A 14,946-nucleotide genomic window follows, 5' to 3' on the forward strand; every position below is an offset into this window, starting at 1 on the left:
AGATATTATACAGAATCCCTTAAAAAAAATTTATACAATATTTCAAAAATCTATACAAATTTTAAATTACAATAAAAAATAGTACAAACTTTTTAAACAACATATTACAAGTAATTTTGCCTTTTTCTTTCTTTACATGTATTTTTGGTTTGTATGATACTATAATTTTAACAATTTTTTAATAATTTATGTGAGAAGCAATTGGGCTTGTCGTTAAGCCCAGCCCAATTTCAGATAATTAGAAGCGCTTATTTTATTTATTTATTTTTATTATTATTAATTTTATTTTCTCCTGACTCCCACCGCCCCCCAGTTTCCCGCCGGCTCCGCCTCCGCCGCCGCGTGCTCACTCGCTCTCCGGTCTGCCTGCTTCAATCAAACCCAATCGAATAGGTATTGTACTTGCAAAGTAAAATCGTGTCGTTGCTATTGTTGTTTTAGAAATATTTGGCTGAAGTGTCACTAATTTTGTAGTGGAAGATCTTTTTGGGGCTTAAGCTTGGTTCATGGCGTTAGAGTTAATATTCTTCATTGTAGCCACAAATTAATCTGTTGTAATTATTGAATTTCTCGTTCGTTCTTGCCATTTCAATTGTGAGTTGGATCAGTTCTAGTGTTCACTGAAATCATCCACATTATTTTGAAATTATTATTTTAATGGAGAACATGGCTCGTGCAAAACTTGACTGAAATTTATTTTATTTTATATGTTTCTTCATGATTCCTGAAGCGAACGCAGTAGGAGTCATGACTTTAGTTTTGGATTTGAAGCTGGTTTTTGTGAAATCGTATCAAGATTTTAGTGATACGGTTGTGATTTGTTACTATTGTACACTTGTCAGTAAAATTTATGCATTTTTCTAGTTGAAAAGAATCTAAGCTTAATTATACTTCTAATACATTTGATTTGATCAATATAATCTTAAGCAGTGTAATGTACTTTTTGAATGAAATACAGTTTATATTCTGAGGTTGAATTGTAGCAGGTGGAGAGCTAGGGACTACCAAATCGATAAAAAGTAGACGATGAGCTGCAACAACAATTTAGAATTATAAACTTTTGGGATGAATTGTGTAAGAAGTAAAGAGATTTAGGTTGAAGAGGTAGAAGAGGTGCCAAAGGGTGAAGAAGAAGTGACTGAAGAGGGGAAGTTTGTGCAAGGAAGGGGTAAGGGATTTTTTTGGCTAGACTCGTAAGAGAAGTTTGTGTTTATATAGGGGTTTGAATTTTGGGTTTGGGTTTAAGATTTTGCGTATGAATAGTTTTTTTGATATGATATACATATGTATTACCTTTTGATGTGATATTTTATAATTGATTTTTAGTGTAATATAAAAAATTAAAAAATAGATATTTGATTTAATATTTTTGGGAGAAAAACATAGTGGATAGTAGAGAATCTTAAGAAAATCCCAACAAACACACCCTTAAGAATTCAATCTTATTGGAAAAAACTTGAAGGGGCTTTGAGAAGCTGACAACTCTTATTTGTTTAATTATGTTTTCTTGTCGTGTTTTGTTTTGGGTTTCGAATTTTTTTAGGAGAATATGGGTGTCAAATGTGATGTTTTGAATGAAAATAAGGGTTGGATGTAGTGTTTTTTGAAGAGAAAATGGAATACACCATAGATTGAATCGTTCGAAAATAGAAACTAACTACAAAATGCCTTATAAAAGTCTTTGTTGATGTAGGAAATTTATTTTAAAAAAATCCCCTACAATCTCCCCACTTTAGTTTGGATTTCGCGAGCTTCAAATAGTAGAAATGGTGGCGATGAAGCGGATGTTGAAGAAAGCATCGTTGCTAGGTGAATTGGGGTTCATCAAGGGAGGCGGCAACATAAACTGGTTCCCTGGTCACATGGCAGCTGCTACTCGTGCAATCCGAGACCGCCTAAAGCTCTCTGACCTTGTAATTGAAGTTCGCGACGCTCGTGTAAGTTGTTTGGGATATTAATTAGTTGTTTTTATGTATCTTTTGTCATGATTTTTGATCTGATTACATTAAGGAATTTCTGATAGTGATTGTGTGTGTTTGTTATTGGTTATTTTGTTTGAATTGTATAGATACCATTGTCCTCTGCAAATGATGAGTTGCAGCCTATGCTGGCGGGAAAGCGACGAGTTATTGCTCTTAATAAGAAAGATTTGGCAAACCAAAACATCATGAATGTAATGCTTTACCTTTGTTTTGGGGTCATTTATATACCTGTTTTTGTTTTGTTTCTTTGAAACTGATGTTAGTAACTTTTCTTTTCGTTTCTGTTCAAGTTTTTCTTTTCTGTGGAGTTTTCAAAATTTACGAATTTGATTGTTCTGAATACAATGTTTATTATGTAAATGATCTTCCTCATATTCTAATTTTCGGACATCACCAGGTGCTACTAGATTTCAGTTAACATATACTCATTCTGTCCCACCTGTATTTTCTTAAATTAATGAAAAATAGTATTATATTGGTAATGAGTTTGTATAAGATGGAAAAAATCTAAAATATCCTTTGGTTTATAGAGTCGTAAAGTTTTTTTTGGGATGATATTTTGTTAAATAGAGGTAAAAGTGAGGGTAAATTGGTAGTTACATGGGGACGATATAGACTATAAATAGAAATGAGCTATTCAGGTGGAACAACTCTAAAATGTAAGTGGTAAGTGGAACAACACTGGTGGGACGGATGAATTGTATATATATATATTTAAATTTGTGGTAGCTCCGGAAGATCAGTACTTTTAATGACCTACTTCTCCATGCTGTTCTTGAACTGAGAATGACATGTATTTTCATTCAATGTCGCACAGAAATGGGTCCACTATTTTGATTCTTCCAAACAAGACTGTCTTCTGATTAATGCACACCACAAAAGCTCTGTTCAAAAGGTTTGTTAGTGTTTCATGCTTGTGAAAATTGGTGTTGTTGGCACATTTTATTTCCGATCTTTTTATATATTGGATAGCAACATTGGTACAATGAGACCGTAGTTTCAATGGTCATTACTATGAAGTGAATCATCTCCAATGGTCATTACTATGAAGTGAATCATCTCCTTCTGTAAAATCAAACCATCTGTGGTGCAATGTTTCTCTGTCTACAATTTCTGATCACATTGCTTTACTAAGAGCTCGGAATTTTAAATTTTTCTTTTTAAAACTAAAATTTGACTTGTGAGTATTGATGTCAAAGCTTCTCGATCTTGTGGAATACAAGTTGAAGGAGGTCATATCTAGGGAGCCAACACTCCTTGTCATGATTGTCGGTGTTCCCAACGTGGGCAAGTCTGCTTTAATCAATTCCATCCATCAAGTAGCATCGTTGCGCTTTCCAGGTATTTTGTGCTTTTTACTAACATTTCCTTGGAATTGAATTTATCGACAGTTGCCTCTAAGCTGTAAATGATAATCTCAGTTCCATCTTAGTGCAGGAGCAGAAGAAGAAGCGAGCCACAGTTGGGCCTCTACCTGGAGTTACTCAAGATATCGCCGGATTCAAGGTAGAGCTTTTACGTTATTATTGATATTCAGGATCGTTGTTACAACAAGACATATGCATTTCTTGAAGTTTTGAACAATCTAAATGTATACCACTTCCTTTTTTTTAACGCGCTTTCAACATTTCTTCATTGATCTGATATTAACCTTCCGACATTATTGTTCCATTAGCCCTCAATCTAAAAATGAAAATGCATCTTGCCTCTAACTATTTTTTCATTAATCTGATATCTTTATTGTTAATTTTTGGAAATTTCTGTTCCCTTTATATTGCAGATTGCACATCGACCTAGCATATACGTACTGGATACGCCAGGGGTGTTGGTTCCGAGTATTCCAGACATAGAAACGGGTTTAAAGCTAGCTGCCGCAGGTTCTAAAGCAATTTATCCCTGCTTACTTCAATTTCTGAAAGTATTTTCGACCAATAATTTTATACAAAGATGCAATTACTTAAAGCACGGTTCTTAATGTCTTATCTTCAATTAATTACTGACTTAATCTATATATACATATTTTTAATCTACATTGAATTTACAGTATGTGTGGATGCATTTCTCGATTTTGTCCATTTCTGCTTTGGTCGTCCGATGAAGTTTTAGGGGATTTTATGCAGGCTCGGTAAAGGATTCTGTAGTTGGCGAGGAACGGATTGTCCAGTACTTGCTAGCTGTTCTGAATGTCCGAGGCACTCCTCTCCGTTGGAAGCCGCACAACAATAAGGAAGCTGAAGGTGGTAGTCTCAATCTTGATGACAACCGACCCAGCTATGATCTTAAAGATTTATTGCCGAAGAGGAAGAAACCTTCTCTCAATAAGTCCGACGTTTACTACATTGAGGTAACTGCAGCAATATTATAGATGTTTTCGGAATTTTTCTTTCATATGGTAAATTTTTAAAATCTATAGCTGTTTTTACCGAGTAAATGACTTTTTTCAGCTCTTTTACTCTTAAATTAAAAATAGAAGTATCTTGATAGTTCTTGTCGTCGTCTATGTGATACATAATATGGTTTGATTGGTCTTTTCTAGTTTTTTTTGGCAATTGATAACATTTCCGATGTATAGTTTTCATGCATAACTAAATCATGCGGCATGTATTTGTGCACTCAAATGTTAGACTCTGTTTAGATAGAAGTTTTGGAAATCTGGTAGTCTTGAAAAATTCTGACAATATTAAAAGAGTTGTTATTTAATATAATGTTTTGTGAAAAAAAAAATAATTATTTTTTTCCATTTTAGAGACCAAAATGATTTTTAATGGAAAGCTTCTATAGGTCGTGTTTACTTGTATTCTGGATTTGAATTTATTGTAAATGAAAAAAATAAGTATTTGATATTAAGTTTTCTATTAACTATAAATTGCATAGGGCACAAAAAATGGGCATATATTTGTTGTTGTTTTATTATTATTTTTTATATACTCTTCCATCCTATTCGAATGCATTCTCTAGGTTTCGTAGTAGAATAAAAAATAGTAATCTTTTATTTATTAGTGAAAATTTGTAAAAAGTTTTGACATTTTTGTCATTTTACTTTATGTATTAAATAATTGTATATGTGCATATATATTTACAATTTAAATAAAAGTTATGATATTTTAGTATTAGTGTATTTACTTTTACTAAAATAGAAAATTGATACTTTTGAATAAGACAAACAAAAATAATAAAAAATGTACTTTGAGTTGGGACAAGGAAAGTATTGTTTTGCACTATTGTGCCCAATGGGGATCAAACCCTAACTCTTAAGGATGTAAAGGAAAAAAATGGTCATATTTCAATTTTGCAAAATTTATTCATTTGTCAACGATGTGTTTGTTTATGGGTTTTGGGGTTAGGTTTAGAGTTTTTTGAATAGTAAAATTTTAAATTCATATAGTTATTTGACGGAATGTAAAATTGATTTTTAGTATAATATTAAAAAGAAATAAAAGATAGAAGTTTGATTCAATATATTTTAATTGAAAATACACAAACAGCCTTTGTGAAGTATACATATGTCTATGATCTCGATGAACTCCAAATTTGTAGGATATTGTGAGTAACGTTCGAGGGGCCATTCACAGCCCCCTTGCCAAATTCGAGGGGAGCTTGGAGGACGAGGGAGAGTTGGGGAACCTAATCGAGCAGCAGTTCGAAGCCCTGCAGAAGGCGATGAAGATACCCCACAAAGAATCCGAGGCTCGGACAATGGTGTCGAAGAAATTCTTGACATTGTTTCGAACAGGTAAGCTTGGCCCTTTCACTCTTGATGATGTCCCTGAACCTGCAGATGCTCTATGAATTCGTTTCTTTGTTTCGTAGATTTCGGTTTTTTATTGTTTTTTAGGAGAAATAGTTGTTGAATATGATATTTTATGTAGAAAATGAATACGTTTTTATCGGAAATAATCGACTTAACATACAAAATTAATATATATACCAAAATTGGACAAAGCCTGCTAGAAATTTTTGGTATCCTCTCTTGGGTTTTCATTTCGATGGGATTTTCCAATTAATATCCCTTCTCGGTTCATTTCTGTCTCTCTCTAATGTCGGAAAATATGATTTATCAAAATGACAATCTGCAAATCTTGCAGTGAATAAATCACCCGTAATTGGTTCAAGATATTTTATAATTGACGGCGATTCATATCCGACATAAATGTCCAATCTACGTTGAGAACCCATTTTTGCATGTTTGGGGGTGGAACAGGAGCATAAACAGCACATCAAAAAAATACGTAGATGAGATATATTTGGTTCATGACTAAATACTAATTGCATAGGGGAATAGCTATGATAGTTTGTCAGCCTCATTCTTATAAGTGTTCCTGCACGTAAGATTGCATGCTCCCAAGCTGAAACGGGCAACATAGACCTTATTAGTAATGGTCTTGCAATCTTTTAACAAGTAATTGGGTGTTCTACATTAATTCTAATCGACATGCAATAATCATCAAATGCATTCAATGTATATTCACCAGCATTATCAATACATATAGTCTTAATTGAATTATCGGGGAATTGTGCCCGCAATTTAATAATTTGGGCAAGCAATCTCGCAAATGTCATATTACGAGTAGATAATATACAGACATGAGACCATCTCGTAGATGCATCAATAAGCACCATAAAATATTTAAATGGCCCACACAGTGGGTCTATTGGTCCACATATATCCCCGTGTATTCTTTTAAAAAATGTAGGTGATTCAATACCTATTTTAGTTGGCGATGGCCTGGTTATTAATTTTTCCTGAGTGCAGGCAACACAAGTTAACTCATTTGAGTTTAATACGTTTTGACCTTTTTAATGAATGGTCATGCGAATTCTGCCCAAAGCTATTATGTCATATTTGAAAATCAGTAGTCTTTTGATCTACCGTGAGGTGTATTTCAACAACACCTAATCTGGGATAATATAAACCAGTAGAGAGTGAGGGTAATCTCTCAATTATTATTATCTTTTTTTATCAATGATATTGGTGATTAATAAAAATTCACCATCAGTTTCAATGTGATAACCATTTTTCCGAATGTCATGAAAGCTCAGTAAATTTCTTCGAGCTTTAGTGGCCAACAGTGCATACTGTATCACAATTTTTGACATTCATCTTTTCCCTTTTTAAATGAGATAAATATTTTTCATGTTTCAATATAGCACATATTTGCATCATTTTGTTTGACTTCCATTTAACCAAAAATATAATAAGTAAGAACCAAAGTTATATAAATGATAATATATATTAAAGGTAGGCGTGAGTGTGTACGGGCGTGTGTATATATATATGCATACAAATATATATATACATATGTATGTGTGTTATTATATTATATAATACATATTATGTATGTATTGTATGTATAAGTAATAAATGCAGAGGGAGAGGAAAGTAGAAATTGGGAAATGATTTGTGAATTTTTTGGTGTGTTTCATTTCTACGATTCCATTGGTATATATAGATTTTTCATACAAATCAAAAACATCCACGTCTCGGTCTACACTATATCTATGAATCAATGTGTGTACCTACGTGTACGTATGTATATAACATTAAGATTATCTTAAAATTATATTTTTATTTTATTTATTTTATTTTTAATTTTTTTAATAATCAATATTAATTTTTTTATTTTATTTATTATATTTAATCAAATAATATTATATATTTTTTATTTATATTTTGAATAAACATAATTTTTATTTATTGAATTTAAAAAATACTTATTATTATTTTTTTATAATCAAATAATAAAAAAATAATTTAATTTAATTTAATTTATTAGCATAATATTTAAAATATTTTTAAATTAAATATATAAAAATAATACAATATTTGATGTTATTTATAAATTTTAAAAATTATAAAAATATATATATAAAAAAATATCGAAATAATAAATAGATAGTATGACTTGAAGATAAGTTACTGGAGCGTGAAAAAATAAATTGTATATATAAAGATGATTTACTGTATCACATCCTGTAACGATAGAAAATTTTGTGATAGTTGGAGATGGTTTTAGTATAATTTTGTTCATTGTTGCTCTAAGATATTTTCTCTCGTTATAAATCAAAGTTCATCATCCTTATTCATCATAGTTCATCCTCATCCCCAAAAGTTTAAAATAAGTTTATTGTTCACTTCTTATATATTCATTTGATTTTTTATTTTTTATTTAGGCAAAATTGCTCATAATTCTATTGTGGTTTCGAAACTCAGTATAAATTTTTTCTTTACTTTAAAAATTGTGGGGCGCTTCCTTATGCTTAAAAATATAAATATATGAAATATTTTTCTCATCATTTCATGACGGTGAAGTTTTATACAATATTTTTTTAAAGTGTAAAAAAATGCTGTGCAATTTTTAAAGTACAACAAAATTTCACGTTAAATTTCGAAATCAGGACTTGGAAGCAATTTTACATTTTATTATTGTTACTATTATTATTGGGTTGGCATTGCCGCGTAACTTCTCCATCTTCTATCTAATTTCTGAGTCGGCTCGGCAGCCTAGTTATATTAGTTAACTTCGGGGGCCATGCTTAATCCTTTCAATTAATTTCAAGGGCCGCCTAATCTTATAACTTAACTTTCACTACATCTAAATCGGTTCCACCCCTTAGTTTTAATTTCTTTTCAATTAATTATTCTACTGTCTGAATCAAGTATTTTTATTATTTCAATTATAATTATAATAATAATAATAATAATAATAATATTAATTATATTATTATTTATCATTTACCACTCATTCATCTAAATTATATGTAGTATTATGGGTTTGTTTATTTATTTATTTTTTGTTTTTAGTTGTCATAATTTTCATAAATATTAAGTACTTTATTTGTCATGCAACATATGATTTCAGCATGAAAATTTAGATGAATTGTAGTAAGTAGAATAATTTAAAATAATTTAGAGATCATGTGATATGATGGTAGAGAAAAATGCATATTTATTTATTTTTTATTTAACTGATGAAGACAATGTGATAAATGAAAATATATATTTATAATATAAATATAATTAATTATTTTTAAATTTAAAAATATTGTAATGAATTTGAGACACATAAAAAAAATATTGTAAGGTATTTGAGACAAGAAGATAAATAAATATAAAATATATACATATATTAATACAATATACATAATATATTTTATTTATTTATAAAAAAAATCAATAAAATATTATCTTTTATATTTAACATAAAAATTATATCAAATCGTTACTTGATTTTGTTTTTTGATTTTGGTTTTGAATAGTAAAATTTGAATTGAAATAGTTATTTGATGTGATATAAATATGTATTGATGTGATATTTTGAATATAAAATTTAATTTTAATGTAATATAATAAATAAAAAAATAGGTATTTAATTTGATTTTGTGGAGAAAAAAAAATTAGAATAGTAAAATAGAAAAACAAATCAAACAGGTAAATACATACGTAAATATTAACACACTCTATGTCAATTTTCTATTTTAAATATTTTACAGAATTAATTATTACTATAACTCTAATTTCAATTATTTCCATATATTTTCAAATAAATCACAATAGAATAAAATACAAAAGTTAAAACCCTAAAACTAAAGCACCGTGGCGCCGCCGCCGTCTACTCCTCCTCCGCTCGCCGTAGTAACTTCTCCAGACCAAAAGGGTTAAGTCCTAACCTCTACCCTGCCCCTCCACCATACAACAATTGTTGTTTATTTCGCAGAAATCGGTAAGATTTTCGGAAACGGAATGTTGAATGACAATTGAAGTTTGTTAGACTGTTTTGTGAACGTAATTTCTATTTAACATTTCGTTTTGCAATCCTACTACCCTTTTCAATTTATTTCGATTAAACATTACGTTTTGCACTCTTACCTCCATTTTCTGTTTGTATGAGTCTTGATGTTCGTTTTATTATTGTTTTTGGGAGTAAAATGTTTATTCTTTGTACTGAAATTAATATTTAGGCTGGAACTAATCAAGTGATGAATGCCTTACTTCTGTTTGATGAAAGAATGTTATAGTCAGATTGTATTATAAATGCATAGAGTGAGTTAGATACAACATAAAGAGCAAATGTGTGTTCTTGCGAGCAAATCAGCCAATAATATACTGATAAGCTATATTTATCTGTTTCTATGTGTATGATACACGAAACTGTGCTATGTTATTTTTTTAAAAAATCATTAATTAAAAAGAAAAGAAAAAGGCATAGAGTGTTTTTGGATTGGAAGTTTTTAGGAGTGTGTTTGTTTGAAAGTTTGGATTTTGGTTTGGGATTTGAATAATTATACGATGTTATATAAACAGGTGTTGATGCGGTGTTTAGAATGTAAATTTGGTTTTTAGTATAATATAAAAAATAAAAATAAGTATTTGATTTGATGTTTTTGGTGAAATTTTTTTATGAATAGTAGAAATTTGGTAAATTTTGATAAAACAACACACTGATATTAGATTTTAGAAGTGATGTTTGAATAAAAGTTATGTGTTAGATGTGTTGGTTTTATTTATGAATGGAAATCGTTATTGAGTATGATGTTTATTTAGTATCGAAATCTATTTTTCCATAGACTGCATAGTGTAAGAATAAGATCGGAAATACAACAAGCACACCTGTAGGTTTTTTAAGGCATAAAACGGGAAGGAGTAAATCATTCCATGAACAGAGTCTATATATTCCAGCTTTTTGAAAAGTTTTACGATTCGTGCAACAGAATAAGTTGCTAAGAAATGGCGGTGAAAAGTGAAACCAACGATTTGTCTTCGGAGATGGAGCTAGATGCCTATAGACGCCTTTTTCCTCTGCGCTTCCATGAGCGTCATCTTTCTGAATCAATAAGGCCTGATGGCCGGCCGCTCGGGAAAGCTAGGGACACAACAATCGTGCTTGGTTGGCAAAATCAATTTCCATATACTTTAAACACATTCCTTCTTCTCTATGTCTTACTATACAATAATGCCATTGCTTAAAGTACGAAGCTTTGAAATTTAGGGGCTGTTGCATCTGCTAATGGATCAGCTCTCGTAAAGATTGGTTGCACTGTAAGTGTTCCTTTTTCTAATGATTGAGAATTCGTTCTATTCGAGCTTTTCGCTTATTGAAAGTTGTCTCTGCTTAGACCATGTTGGCTGCCATTAAAATGGAAGTCATGACTCCAACTGCTGAAGCACCTGACGAAGGATGTGTAGGTTGAGATTTTTTATTTAATAGTTCCTGAGGTTTTTGTTCGTTGTTTCTTCTAATGTTAGATTATTTTAGAGTCTGGTACTTTCTTTTCAGCACTCGAGTTCCACATGCCTCCAATTTGTTCTCCGCTGGTTCGTCCTGGCAGGCCAGCTGATGTAGCTCCAGTAATATCAAAGCAATTGTCGGACACCATTTCAAGGTAAGGTTCATTCTACTTTGTTAGCGAATCACTCAATTGTTGGTGTTGGTGTTGATGTTGATCGGTTTTATTTATTTAAAGAATATACTGAATCGGTATATTGGATATTTGTTGTCGTGGCTGGTATTATAATATTTTGTTGCTCCTATTAGAATTTAGAATCATAGCAGGTTTAGACGTTGATTCGATATAGTTTTAAGTGTTTGTTTAGTGAATATACTTTTAAGTGTGTGTTTAGTGAATATAGTTTTAAGTGTTTTTGTTGGGAGGTACAGTGAATTGTGAAAGTATTGAAGGGAATAAAGTTTTGTATTTTTTTTATTGACTTTTATTGTTATGTGTATATATTGTATTTCTTTGTGAACACACTCTATGAATACTCTCTTTTTTAATCATTTCTAATGCATGTAATTTAGTTTCCGAAAATTGAAGAATTCAGAGTTGTCAATTTGGATTTGTTTGGTTGTGGTTTTAATTAATTTGAAATATGGTGTTGATTTGAGTTTTTGTTTAAATAGTATTTTGATATGATATTTTGTGAGGAAAAATCAAAATTATGCAGAGGTAATTGTATTGATTTCAGTTTGAAATCACAAAAGAAAAATTTCTTATTTCATTGAAAAAGGATCAATTCTTCTTCAATCCCGTCTTTTTTTATATACCATTTCAACTCTTATGTTTTCACCTTCAGCACTTAGTTTTGTTCTCTCATTTACTGTTTCTGAACCTAGCAGTTCCGGCATGATAGATCTGAAAGAACTATGTTTGGTTAGCGGCAAAGCTGCTTGGATGGCTTACCTGGTAATAAGGTTTTTTCCACTCTTTCCATCGTGTAAGAAACTACTCTGCATGCCTTTACGGCACAAACTGGCTATCGCATGTATCAAAGGAATAATTTTTGCAGGATATATACTGTTTGGATGCGGACGGTGCCCTGTTTGATGCTGCATTGCTTTCTGCAGCAGCAGCTTTTTCGCACTGTGAGTTTTTAACACTTCTCGTTGCTGTTTGAATTCGCGTCGATAATGAACTATCATCTTAATTTAGGTTGTGTTTGGATATGTTTCGGAAGTAGTAAAAAATTGAATAAATATTATTGTTGATGAATAGTGCACAAACTGACTTGAAAACATTTGTAAACGGAGCCTTAGGGTGTGTTCTTTTAACTTTTTTCTCCTACATATTTTCTCAAAAATATTAATATATCACACACATTCGTTATTTTTATCTTTCATACACAATTCCCCACACTTCACATTTAAAAAAAAAAGAAGAAAAAAACATCTTCAAATTATCTCACAAACGCATCCTTAATCTTTTTAAGTAGTTGTGATTTGAAGTTAAATGAGAGCTAGTTAATTTGATTCCCATTGGTTTGATATTAATGTCAGAGAAGCTCGATAATTTGCAGTGCAGATTCCCGTAGTGTCTCTTAATGATGACGGGAGGATTGTTCTTGTACCTGAGGACAACGCAGGATCGATGAAAGAGAAGGAGCCCGTCAATAAAGAGAAAATAAAACTCAAGATGAAGAATGTGCCGTTCGCCTTAACATGCATACTTCACAAAAACTACATTCTAGCAGATCCCACATCCGAGGAGGAGTCGATCATGGAAACATTTCTGACAGTTGTGCTGGATTCATCTTCTCGCCTCGTGTCTCTTAATAAGCCCGGTGGACCTGGCCTGGCACAAACATCTATGATCCAGGTTAATTTTAGTTATCTATTTTCTCAATTTCATTTATTTTGGAGCAATTATAAGTCTCTTCTAATATTTCTTGCTGGAGAAATAACTAAAATATAAAAATATACAAGTGATACATTTGAGTCAGGTTATAAGCCTTTAGGTAACGTAGAAATTCTCTGGAACAGGAGTTATTATAAAGATGCGACTTGTAGAAGTATACACATTTCTTTTAGCTTAAACTTTTTAGTAAGATAGTTATTTAAAATTTCTTGTCTTGAAGAGGTATACAAATTAAAGGAGTGTGTGAACTTGAGAATATTAGCTTTACTACTGTTTTATATCAAATGTTGTACTTACGGATTGCTGTTTATTTTACATGTGACTTGTTTCGATTTCACTTTTCATTTCCCCCCGAGGTTTATCAGTCCATCAATCCTAGCACAAAAATGATGTATTTACGGCATTTCTGAAATGTATACAAGAACTACTACCCGTACATTAGCTTATGTATATATATATATATATATATATAAAGAATGTGTGCTGTATCTGCAGGATTGCATTAAATTAACCGAGCAACGAGCAAAAGAACTTGAAAGGATTCTGAACGAGTCAATTTCTGATATGGAAGTCGAGTGATGGATTCGTTTACCGGTAATCCCGTCTTTGTTGTAGCTTTTTATACACTTGGTCATATTGGCTCTTTTGCATAGCCCCGACATTTTTGTTGTAGCAGAAAAGATGAAATACCCCATGAAGCTTCGAGTTTTATGTTCGCTGCACAGGTAACTTTTTTGCCTGTTTATTTTACATCTCCTTCGGTCCTAATGCTCCTTAGGTTAATTACATGAACATATACAGATTGGTATAGTTGATTTAGTCTAATTTGAACATGTTGATGCTTAAACGATTTTGAGTAGAGTTGTTAACGAGTCAAATTCAGTTCGAATCTTTGTTGCTTAACTTTGTTTGCTAATTACGTTCTGTTTATATATAGAGAGGTATTTTGAATTTTGGAAAAATTTTGAAAATAGTAAAATGTCGATATTTGTTGTGATATTTTGTGAGAAGAAAGATATATGTAGAGCTGTCAAAAATTGACCCGACACGACAACCCAACACTACCGGACACGAAATAATTGGGTTTGGGTCAAAGTTTTCAACCCGATTATGTATACGGATTGACACGAATTCGACACGATAGTAAACAGGTCGGGTTAGGGTTGAGGCTCTCAACTCGAACCTGACACGACAACCTGATTATAGTATATTAATATTGATTAATATATTTATTATACATGTAAAATAATCATAATTTAATAATTTTCTTATAAATTAATTTAAATTAAGTTCAATTTTAAATAATTCAACCAGCTCTAGTTATTTGATGGGATGTTTTTTTTGAAACAAAAGATAGATTGTCTTTTATATTTATATAAATCTTTTTTAACTTTGCAATTGATATTAGTAAATGATTAAATGTATTTATGTATAGAATTAGGGAGTAAGATTATGTGCTCAAATTTAGGTAGAAATTGTGTTATTTTACTGTATAAAACCTATGTTAAGTTATTAGGGAAATTGTTAAATTATTGAATTATAGTATGGATTTATTGATTATATTATAAGGATGTGTTTTTTAGAGTGATGATATTGAGTAATAGTATTATTTTATTTAGCATAATTATTTTACTTTAGTTTGTTATAGTTAGATTAATGAAAAATTGAGTGTACTTATACTATAATCAAGGTTGGTTATGTGGAAGATTAATATATGTTGTATTTTTTTTTATTTATTTTTTTAATTTTTAAATTCAATATCATGATATTGATGTGAATGAGTGTAAGATTAATATTATTTATGTCGTATATTATGAGCAAACTTATTAAAAAA

General features: G+C 30.8%; 2 protein-coding genes across 6 annotated transcripts; both read left to right on the forward strand.

The window, feature by feature from the left end:
- Positions 1 to 290: 290 nt before the first annotated feature.
- LOC127259698 (short integuments 2, mitochondrial) lies at positions 291 to 5,879 on the forward strand. Of its 4 annotated transcripts, none has more exons than XM_051287242.1 (10): positions 291 to 393; positions 984 to 1,168; positions 1,694 to 1,937; positions 2,069 to 2,173; positions 2,800 to 2,877; positions 3,182 to 3,323; positions 3,415 to 3,488; positions 3,763 to 3,859; positions 4,103 to 4,326; positions 5,520 to 5,879. In XM_051287242.1, exons 3-10 carry the CDS (start codon positions 1,767 to 1,769, stop codon positions 5,769 to 5,771), a joined length of 1,143 nt encoding a protein of 380 aa, XP_051143199.1. In that variant the 5' UTR covers positions 291 to 393; positions 984 to 1,168; positions 1,694 to 1,766; the 3' UTR covers positions 5,772 to 5,879. The 4 variants fall into 4 exon arrangements, with proteins under 4 accessions (XP_051143199.1, XP_051143190.1, XP_051143209.1 ...); XM_051287233.1 differs by having other exon boundaries at positions 987 to 1,168; XM_051287252.1 differs by having other exon boundaries at positions 987 to 1,168; positions 3,206 to 3,323.
- Positions 5,880 to 9,534: 3,655 nt separating this feature from the next.
- LOC127257912 (uncharacterized) lies at positions 9,535 to 14,254 on the forward strand. 2 transcript variants are annotated; one of them, XM_051284484.1, is made up of 10 exons: positions 9,535 to 9,703; positions 10,692 to 10,867; positions 10,970 to 11,019; positions 11,097 to 11,166; positions 11,258 to 11,363; positions 12,098 to 12,164; positions 12,268 to 12,343; positions 12,775 to 13,073; positions 13,608 to 13,706; positions 13,789 to 14,254. In XM_051284484.1, the coding sequence occupies exons 2-9, from the start codon at positions 10,708 to 10,710 to the stop codon at positions 13,689 to 13,691; spliced, it is 912 nt and encodes a 303-aa protein (XP_051140441.1). In that variant the 5' UTR covers positions 9,535 to 9,703; positions 10,692 to 10,707; the 3' UTR covers positions 13,692 to 13,706; positions 13,789 to 14,254. The 2 variants fall into 2 exon arrangements, with proteins under 2 accessions (XP_051140441.1, XP_051140430.1); XM_051284473.1 differs by lacking the exon at positions 13,789 to 14,254 and having other exon boundaries at positions 13,608 to 13,768.
- Positions 14,255 to 14,946: the final 692 nt, after the last annotated feature.

The sequence above is a fragment of the Andrographis paniculata genome, unplaced genomic scaffold (assembly GCF_009805555.1).
Source record: "Andrographis paniculata isolate CXL003 unplaced genomic scaffold, ASM980555v1 Contig14END, whole genome shotgun sequence".
NCBI classification, from domain to species: domain Eukaryota; kingdom Viridiplantae; phylum Streptophyta; class Magnoliopsida; order Lamiales; family Acanthaceae; genus Andrographis; species Andrographis paniculata.

Coding starts and splice junctions, on each gene's coding strand:
- LOC127257912 (XM_051284484.1), top strand. CDS start 10,708: ATGGCGGTGAAAAGTGAAACCAACGATTTGTCTTCGGAGATGGAGCTA. Junction 11,020..11,096: donor TCGTAAAGATTGGTTGCACT/GTAAGTGTTCCT, acceptor GTCTCTGCTTAG/ACCATGTTGGCTGCCATTAA. Junction 12,344..12,774: donor AGCAGCAGCTTTTTCGCACT/GTGAGTTTTTAA, acceptor GATAATTTGCAG/TGCAGATTCCCGTAGTGTCT.
- LOC127259698 (XM_051287242.1), top strand. CDS start 1,767: ATGGTGGCGATGAAGCGGATGTTGAAGAAAGCATCGTTGCTAGGTGAA. Junction 3,860..4,102: donor TTTAAAGCTAGCTGCCGCAG/GTTCTAAAGCAA, acceptor GATTTTATGCAG/GCTCGGTAAAGGATTCTGTA. Junction 4,327..5,519: donor CCGACGTTTACTACATTGAG/GTAACTGCAGCA, acceptor CCAAATTTGTAG/GATATTGTGAGTAACGTTCG.